The sequence below is a fragment of the Borostomias antarcticus genome, assembly GCF_949987555.1.
Source record: "Borostomias antarcticus genome assembly, chromosome: 22".
NCBI classification, from domain to species: Eukaryota; Metazoa; Chordata; class Actinopteri; order Stomiiformes; family Stomiidae; genus Borostomias; species Borostomias antarcticus.
The window spans coordinates 15,711,071-15,721,070 of NC_140255.1; the positions used below are offsets into that span (position 1 = coordinate 15,711,071).

At 49.3% G+C, this 10,000-nt stretch overlaps 1 protein-coding gene across 1 annotated transcript in view; it reads left to right on the forward strand.

Moving 5' to 3' along the window:
* Positions 1–10,000, forward strand: part of aatkb (apoptosis-associated tyrosine kinase b) — a gene marked incomplete at both ends in the record, with an annotated part of 47,233 nt that overhangs the window by 17,221 nt on the left and 20,012 nt on the right. The window contains one exon of the mRNA XM_084456127.1: positions 8,678–8,811. Coding sequence (XP_084312253.1) covers positions 8,678–8,811 — 134 coding nt within the window. The remainder of the gene's footprint in view (positions 1–8,677; positions 8,812–10,000) is intronic.

Here is a 10,000-nt window from a genome sequence, read left to right on the forward strand (position 1 = left end):
CGGCCTGCCAGCCTAGCTAACTAGCTTGGCATGCCCCACAGACAAAGAGTTTCCCACCCTGGCGGTGCCCGCCTGCTTCTCGCTGGGAGCGCGGGGGAAGGGGAGGGGGGGGCAGGATGAGACCGGCCATCGCTGCCCATCTTGAGAGGCTCCGCCCCTCTTCGGCTTATCGGAACGCCGCAGGTCCCGCGGCGAGGCGCCAGAGCTCGGCGCTCGATCAGCACTCTGGAAGCAGCGGCGGGATGTGATCGGGCGATGACAAGCACACATGCGCACACGCATGTACGCGCATGCACGCGCACACACACACACACCTACACACACACACACACACACACACACACACACACACACACACACACACACACCTACACACACCTACACACACACACACACACACGGGCACACTATCTCTCTCTCATCTATTTAGAACAGTGTTGATAGGGATGTAGTTATGTGTGCTGTCGGTTACATAGTTCTGCTCCAGTCCTAGCCCCTCCACCCTTCCCCAGTCCTAGCCCTAGCTCCAGTCCTAGCCCCTCCACCCTGCCCCAGTCCTAGCCCTAGCTCCAGTCCTAGCCCCTCCACCCTGCCCCAGTCCTAGCCCTAGCTCCAGTCCTAGCCCCTCCACCCTGCCCCAGTCCTAGCCCTAGCTCCAGTCCTAGCCCCTCCACCCTGCCCCAGTCCTAGCCCTAGCTCCAGTCCTAGCCCCTCCACCCTGCCCCAGTCCTAGCCCTAGCTCCAGTCCTAGCCCCTCCACCCTGCCCCAGTCCTAGCTTCAGACCTAGCCCCTCCACCCTTCCCCAGTCCTAGCCCTAGTTCCAGTCCTAGCCCCTCCACCCTGCCCCAGTCCTAGCCCTAGCTCCAGTCCTAGCCCCTCCACCCTGCCCCAGTCCTAGCCCAAGCTCCAGTCCTAGCCCCTCCACCCTGCCCCAGTCCTAGCCCTAGCTCCAGTCCTAGCCCCTCCACCCTGCCCCAGTCCTAGCCCTAGCTCCAGTCCTAGCCCCTCCACCCTGCCCCAGTCCTAGCCCTAGCTCCAGTCCTAGCCCCTCCACCCTGCCCAGTCCTAGCCCTAGCTCCAGTCCTAGCCCCTCCACCCTGCCCCAGTCCTAGCCCTAGCTCCAGTCCTAGCCCCAATCCTGAGAGGCAGCAGCATTGAGTCAGCCTGGACTACCCGCCCCCACCCCCCCAGTCCATCTTTATCTGGCTCTCAGACATGGGCAGCCATCAGTGCTCTTAGTTGGGTTCCTGCATTGAGTGTAGGAGAGAGTCTCGGGGGGGGGGGGGGTTACTGGTTATAATGGCTCCTAGAACACTCTGCTACCCCCCCTGCCCCACATCCTCTCCTCCTGCAGCCCTCTCCTCCACACTCTTTTCCCCACTTTTCATCATTTAGTCATCAGCGGTATTCAGCTCCCCGCCTCAGGAAGGCTAAAAATGGCTTCCGCCCCCGAGTAACACACACACACACACACGCACGCACTCACGCACACACTCACACACACACCTGCTCTGTGTCTTACTCTGGTGGAGGAATGCTTTCAGAACGCTACACTGCTCTTCCTCTTGTTCCGAGAGGAGAACTTGGTCTCAGGACTGTGTGTGTGTGTGTGTGTGTGTGTGTGTGTGTGTGTGTGTGTGTGTGTGTGTGTGTGTGTGTGTGTGTGTGTGTGTGTGTGTGTGTGTGTGTGTGCGTGTGTGTGTGTGTGTGTGTGTGTGTGTGCGTGTGTGTGTGTGTCTTTAGGAAGGGGCATTTGTCTTTCTTCAGCTGGAGCTGGCTAGATCTAAGGGTCTGTGGCTCTCTGAGGGGCAGGAGCTTCTCCATCTTAGGACTTCATGTGCGTGCGTGTGTGTGTGTGTGTGTGTGTGTGTGTGTGTACTTATGTGTTTGTCTGAATGTGGTTTATTGAACAGACAGAGTTTGTGTCGGTATTTATCCAGTGTGTGTGTGTGTGTGTGTGTGTGTGTGTGTGTGTGTGTGTGTGCGTGTGTGTGTGTGCGTGTGTACTGTACGTGTGTGTCTATAATAATTGATCTATTATTGACTGAGACAGTGATAAATTGCTATCTTTCCTCTCATTAGTTGGTGTGAGCGACATAATGTGACATGCATGGTGACACACACACACACACACACACACACACACACAGACACACACACAATGTCAAACCGATCACCTCTTCCACTTCGTCAATACACCAATATAGAGTAGCTGGATCTCCTGCTCCTCCCTCTGCTCAGTCTAGGAGCATAAACACTAAGGCCATGTTACAGTAAGTGCTCTGGAAATGTTCCTAACCAATGGACTTAAACATTTTACAGGAGCTTGCTCAGTTGTCTCGCTGAGAGAGGTCAGGGAAGAATTTTTACAGCTCACCTATTTCGGCCCCTTGGGTGAACTGTTTTTTTGCTTCCCTCTGGAATATGTAGGGGACCTATGTCCACCCCCAACATTGCTCTCTGTAAAGCACATTGTGTTGCCTCTGTGTAGGAAATGTGCTATACAAATAAAGTTTGATTTGATTTGATAAACTGTCTCATAGCCCCCCATTTTAAGAACTAGTGCTCAGGCAGGTGCACCCCCCCCCCCCACCCCCCCCCCGAACAGCCTTCAATAACAGCTTTTCAATCTGCTGGCACATCGGGGAACCAAGTGCACTAAAATATGAATGAAGAGCGACGTTCACGAGCCCCTCAGTCCTCGCTGTGTAGAGACAGTTTATAACAGCCACAGCAGAGCGCCCGAAAACGCTCTCCTCCCGGGGACGGACTGCTCATTTAGGTTTTATTTATTTGCACCATTAAACAAGAACAATAAAAACAATATGAAACAAAAACAAAGCAGGTGCCAGAGAGGTTAGAAACCCAAGTGGGCTTATAACTCCTCACCGAATATAATAATATAGACCATAGAAATAACATTAAGAGCTAGAAAGTACATTTCCTGGAGAAAATGTGAGGTGGGCTAGCTGCTGCAGCTGTATGTAACAGCTACTGCTATAACTACTATGGACCAGGCAATCTCCATGCACCCACCGGCGAAGACCGTGTGTCTCTAGCCCACTCAGGGGCTGAATTGTGGGGTCCGTGGCGTGGACAGTGGCATGGTGGCGAGACTCCACCCCCTCAGGTCAGAACCGGTTGTGGACAGTGTACCCCTCTCCAGGCCACCTACCCGCCCCCACCGGTGAAGACCATGTGTCTCTAGGCTACTCTGGGGCTGAGTTGTGGGGCCTGTGGCGGGGATGGTGGCGTGGTGGCGAGACTCCGCCCCCTTAGGTCAGAGCCGGTCGTGGACAGTGTTATCCTCTCCAGGCCACCCACCTGCCCTCACCGGTGAAGACCGTGTGTCTCTAGCCCACTCAGGGGCTGAGTTGTGTGGCCCATGGCGTGGATAGTGATGTGGTGGTGAGACTCCACCCCCTCAGATCAGAGCCGGTCGGGGGCAGTGCAGTGACCTCCGGGCAATCTCTATGCAGCCACCGGTGAAGACCGTGTGTCTCTAGCCCACTCACGGGCTGAGTTGTGTGGTCCAAGGGTGTCTGTGCTTCAAGAGAGGCTGCCCATGCACCCAAATTCAAATCCCAACTGACATTTTGAACATTCCATCAATTGTTTGCAAGGAGAAAGCATGACCAGCTTCAGACAGCTCCAGCTCAAAAAGTATTAATGTCTAAAAAACAAAAGGTGTGTGTACCTTTAAGATACCTTCAAGCTCTCTCCTGTGAACTGTCATCATAGCAACCACAGCGCAGCAGCACAGCTCTACAGCACCAAAGAACAGAACACACAGAATTCGCTGACTCGCAATACGCTTCAATGGGGAGCGCAGTTGCCGAACAAATCGTCACACAGTGAAAACTGTAAGTCACACAGCTTAGATACTTACATTGTACAAATCAGCACAGTTGTGTGAACATTTCGATATATATATGTGTATGAGCTCTTAAAACTGTAGGCATAGCGACAAGTTAGAAAAAGGGTAAAAATGAAAAATTAGCAGCTCAAAAGTTAGAGTGCGTCGCCATACAGTTCAATGGAGAGCGCAGTTGCCGAACAAATCGTCATAACGCAAAAACTATAAATTGCACAGCTTAGATAATTACATTGTATGAATCAGCATTGTGTGAACATTTCAATGTATAATATGTGTATGAGCTGTTAAAACTGTAGGAGTGTCAGCAGTTTACAAAATGTGTGAATATTTTCAAAGCAACAGCTGCCACCACTCTAAAAACATAAAGTTACTGAACATTCCACAAGCAATTTCAATGGTACAAAAATTACTATTAAAAGATAAATTACTAAAAAACTATTATAAAAAAATATCAAAAATCGGAATAAGTCCGGGAAACAGCTAAACATCACGAACATTTTAAAGTTTGAATGAAGTTTCTAAGAAAGAAAGAAAGAAAGAAAGAAATAGTGGGAATATTACAATATTACAATATTATTATTGGGCTAGTTTCTACAAGCTAGCCCACCTAATTATTAACAATAATCGACAAGAAAAACGTTAAAAGTTATGAGTGTGTGTGTGTGTGTGTGTGTGTGTGTGTGTGTGTGTGTGTGTGTGTGTGTGTGTGTGTGTGTTCATGCCTCCTCACCAACTAAACCTGAGAGAAAGCTCTGGACTGCAGCAGTTCTGTGGTACTGAAGGGATATTGCCAGGCTGCTCAGGACGTCAGTCTCCCTCACCACTCTGGTGGCCGTGGTCGTGTTGCGTAGTAGTGTTGCTCAGAGGACTTACGTTGAAGACTAGCGTTGAAGGGAGACAGATAGATATGAACTTTATTCTACGCCCATGCATAACACAGACTAATGATGACGGTGCTATAAAACATGTTGTTATTTTTACATGGCTTATCCATTGGTTCTATGGTTTCCTGCTCTCTTTCCACCCTACATCCCTTCGCTCTCTCTCCCTCTCTCTCTCTCCCTCCCTCTCTCTCTCTTCCTCTCTCTCCCTGCCTCCCTCTCGCTCTCTCTCCCTCTCTCTCCCTCCCTCCCTCCCTCCCTCCCTCCCTCCCTCCCTCCCTCCCTCCCTCCTTCCCTTCCTGCCTCTCTCTCTCTCTCTCTCTCTCTCTCTGTCTCTGACCAATTACCCTAAGAGCCTGGTACACGTATGAGCCAGCACTGATACCAGCTTTCAGCACAAACTGGCAGCAGAAATGAAATTTATTTGTATTTGGCGGGGGGGGGGGGGGGTTTACAGCTGAAGGCAACCTTGCATGGCTGTCCGTCCAATCTGTTTCCATGGTAACTGCTGGGTATCTGAACCGTACCAGGGTAAAAATAAGCCTCTCAGCTCAGCGACCAAACAAGACAGGACAACGTGCACCTACTGTAGATCACGTCCACAATAATGCAAGTCTGAAATTGCTTTTCCTGAGAGGTAGCAGGGGTTTCAACGCCAAGGTGGGAGAGAGAGAGTGAGAGAGAGGAAGAGAGAGGAGAGAAGAGAGAGGGATAAAGAGAGGAGAAAAGAGAGAGGAGAGAGAGAGAGAAAAACACTATAGGAGGTTCAAACAGATCTTCTAGAAGCCTCTTTCAGACACTGTGCTCCAGTTCAGGGATGAGATCTCCTCAGGTTTGTCCTCTGTGCTGCGTTCCTTTTGTATTCACTGATAGAAAATGTCCTATTATGTAAATGGACTGCACTTATATAGCGCTTTTCCACCTTAGCGGCACTCAAAGCGCTTTACAATGGCCTTTCATTCACCCATTCACACACGAATGGCGGTAGCGTCCATGCAAGGTGCTAACCTGCTCATTGGGAGCAATTTTGGGGTTAGGTGTCTTGCTCAAGGACACTTCGACATGTGGACGGTCGGAGCTGGGATTCGAACCACTGACCCTTCGATCATTGAACAACCCGCTCTACCAACTGAGCTACAGCCGCCCCATGTATATATTATTGTAAATCTCATTCAAATGTCATAGTGTCATAGTGTCTCACATGAGACGGAGGTTTACGTCACTGTGTCTGCTGGTGGCTAACAGTGAAAGACAGACGAGCAGGGGAGGAACCTTCTGGTTAGTGTAGAGGTCAGAGGTCAACATGGCGGTGCCTCTCATCATTAGTCTGCTGCATGGATGTATTAGGTCTGCTGTCAGGCAAGGCAAGGCACATTTATTTGTATAGAATATTTCAGCAACAAGGCAATTCAAAGTGATTTACATGAGGAATTAAAAGCATCAAGAAACACATTATAAATGTGTTAAAACAAAATGCAGGAAAAATACAGTGCTACTGCAGTCTTCAAATAAATAATTATTTGATTTAATAAAAAGCAGCGGCAAAAAAGAAAAGTGTTCAGTCTTGATTTAAAAGAACTGAGAGTTGCAGCAGACCTGCAGTTTTCTGGAAGTTTGTTCCAGATATACGGAGCATAAAAACTGAATGCTTCTTCTCCATGTTTTGGTCCGGCTGCCGTTAGACAGGACACCTTCAGATGTCTCCATCGCCTCAGCCAAGTTCAAGTTCAAAATGTACTGTCACATGTTTTAAATACGGTGAAATGCTTGTCCACGGCTCTCTCTGTCATAACATATAAGACACTCAATAAAAACAGACTATTACATACAGCAACAAAGCGCAGTGCATGTGGGTGCAGCAACTGTTCAGCAGCCTGACTGCCTGTGGGAAGAAACTGTTACTGAGACGGGTGGTGTGTGGTTTGATGTTACTGAGACGGCTGGTGTGTGGTTTGATGTTACTGAGACGGCTGGTGTGTGGTTTGATGTTACTGAGACGGTTGGTGTGTGGTTTGATGTTACTGAGACGGCTGGTGTGTGGTTTGATGTTACTGAGACGGGTGGTGTGTGGTTTGATGTTACTGAGACGGCTGGTGTGTGGTTTGATGTTACTGAGACGACTGGTGTGTGGTTTGATGTTACTGAGACGGCTGGTGTGTGGTTTGATGTAACTGAGACGGCTGGTGTGTGGTTTGATGTTACTGAGACGGCTGGTGTGTGGTTTGATGTTACTGAGACGGCTGGTGTGTGGTTTGATGTTACTGAGACGGCTGGTGTGTGGTTTGATGTTACTGAGACGGCTGGTGTGTGGTTTGATGTTACTGAGACGGCTGGTGTGTGGTTTGATGTTACTGAGACGGCTGGTGTGTGGTTTGATGTTACTGAGACGGCTGGTGTGTGGTTTGATGTTACTGAGACACGTTATACACTAGTGAAGCAATTCCAGCAGCCTCTACCCTCCAGTTCCCAAACACAATTCACTTATGTAGTATTGAAAATGTTGTGTTTTTCTCTTTAGCGTCTATTAAACCATTTCTCCAGTGCTGTTTGCATCTGTTGCAATCGTGTACAAAATTCCAGGAATATTCACAAACTATCAAGATTTTCCAACAGGAATGTATGGGAATTAATGGGAATTAACGGGAACTAGAAAGGGTGCTCAGAGAGTACAGGGCTCCGCCCATTAATGCATTTTGTAACTGATTGTGGTGTTTATGAGAGGTGGTAATGTATGAACACAACTGAACATACTTGTGTAATTTTTTCAATCAGCCATTATAGACAATAACAGAAGACATAAGTTAAGGAGGGGTAGGGCACTAGCCCAGTGTCCATGCCTCTGGGAGGGGTAGAGGGGCACTAGCCCAGTGTCCATGCCTCTGGGAGGGGTAGAAGGGCACTAGCCCAGTGTCCATGCCTCTGGGAGGGGTAGAAGGGCACTAGCCCATTGTCCATGCCTCTGGGAGGGGTAGAGGGGCACTATCCCAGTGTCCATGCCTCTGGGAGGGGTAGAAGGGCACTAGCCCAGTGTCCATGCCTCTGGGAGGGGTAGAGGGGCACTAGCCCATTGTCCATGTCTCTGGGATGGCTTCTAAGTTAGCTTATGCTACACCCCTCCATCGAGTTTTGTGAAAATCGTTCTGGTAGTTTTTGTGTAATCTTCAGATATTATTTTGTTTTACATGCATAGAAACATAAGATAATATTGGTTGCTCAAACCGCAAATAAATAATTCCTCATTGTAACAAAGAGCCAACGTTCTCTAAAGAAAAATCAACATCTTCCTTGCGGCTCCAACCCGCAATAAAGATTCATGAGACTAACACCTTAACCGCTCGGCCACCAGGCAATGCATAAGCCTAGCAGAAGAAGTAAATACTAGAAAGTGTTCTCTGAGCACAGGTTTTTGCACATGAATGTGTAAATTAATAAAAATGTATAGATAAGAAAGCAGCACGGTTTGACTGTCCCTGTCTTTTTTCATATGATATCAGAGGGCATTTAGTAGAAAATCGTTTGTGGGATGTTTCAATCGCTCTGGTAGTTTTTGTATAATCCTGCTATGTGACGGAAAATACAGTTTTTTTCGTTTGCTTCAACACTCAAATTAACCAGGCCCCGATTATGTTCCCTTCGAAGGGTAGAGCCCGCATTTGGAATACAGCCTGAGTTTCAGGGGAGCAAGTGGGCGTGGCCGGTGATTGGGGGAAATCAAGCTGACTGGCAGAGCCAATAAACTGGACATTTATGGAAATTCACCATAATAAATAGTACCATAATAGTTTTCTGTTTATTCCCATTAATTCCCATAAATTCCCATTCATTTCCATGGGAAGTTTGTGAATATTCCGAGAATATTGCAACCCTAGTTAGAAGTGTGTCTGTCTCCCCGGCTGTAACAGCGCTTGTCTCCTGCAGATGGCGCTGCGCTGAGCGGGCTGTCGTGGTCGTCCTCCCTGGCGGTGGTGGGCGTGTCCCTCTCCGGACTCTTCATCTTTGTCTTCCTCATGCTGGCCTGCGTCTGCTGCAAGAAGGGCCACGCCGGCTTCAAGGTGGGGCTCCACACACCATCAACACACACACACGCAAATGCACGCGCACACACACACACACACACAAACACACACACACACACACACACACACACACACACACACACACACACACACACACATATACAGTACACACACACACACACTCTCTCTCTCTCTCTCTCTCTCTCTCTCACACTCACACACACACACACATACATTTGCACACAGACAAACAAACAAACACACCTACACACACACATGTACATTTGCACACAGACAGACAAAACAAACACATACAGTACTGTATACACACACACACGCACACGCACGCACTCCTGTGGCCAAGTACAATATACAGTATATTCCTGAGAACACAGTCTCCCCAGCCTGCGGAAGCAGAAAGCGGTGTTGTTTCATTGAAGTCTTTCCTGCTGCCTCATATTAGCCGGCGCTGTGTTGGTGCACCAGGTGTCAAACCGCTTACTGAGCTGCTCTGGGGGGAGGGAGGAGAGAGCAGAGCAGAGCTGCTGGGAGAGGCTGGGAGAGGCTGAGAGAGGCTAGGAGAGGCTAGGAGAGGCTAGGAGAGGCTGAGGGAGGCTAGGAGAGGCAGAGGGAGGCTAGGAGAGGCTGAGGGAGGCTGAGAAGGGCTAGGTGAGGCTGAGAGAGGCTGGGAGAGGCTGGGAGAGGCTGAGAGAGGCTAGGAGAGGCTGAGGGAGGCTAGGAGAGGCTAGGAGAGGCTAAGGGAGGCTAGGAGAGGCTGAGGGAGGCTGAGAAGGGCTAGGTGAGGCTGAGAGAGGCTGGGAGAGGCTGAGAGAGGATAGGAGAGGCTGAGAGATAGGCTAGGAGAGGCTGAGGGAGGCTGAGAGGGGCTGAGAGAGGCTCAGAGAGGCTGAGAGAGGCTGAGAGAGGATGGGAGAGCTTTTCATTTAGCTGACACTTTTATCCAAAGCGACAATAGCACACACTACCAACACACTACCAACACAGACCAACACACAGAACCAACACACTATCAACAGTTCCAACACACTACCAGCACACTAACAACACAGACCAACACACTACCAACACAGATCAACACACAGACATAAAGTACAGTTCCAACACAAAGAACCAACACACGCTACCAACATACTACCAGCACAGACACACTACCAACACAGAACCAACACAGAACCGACACAGAACCAACACACAGAACCCTCCC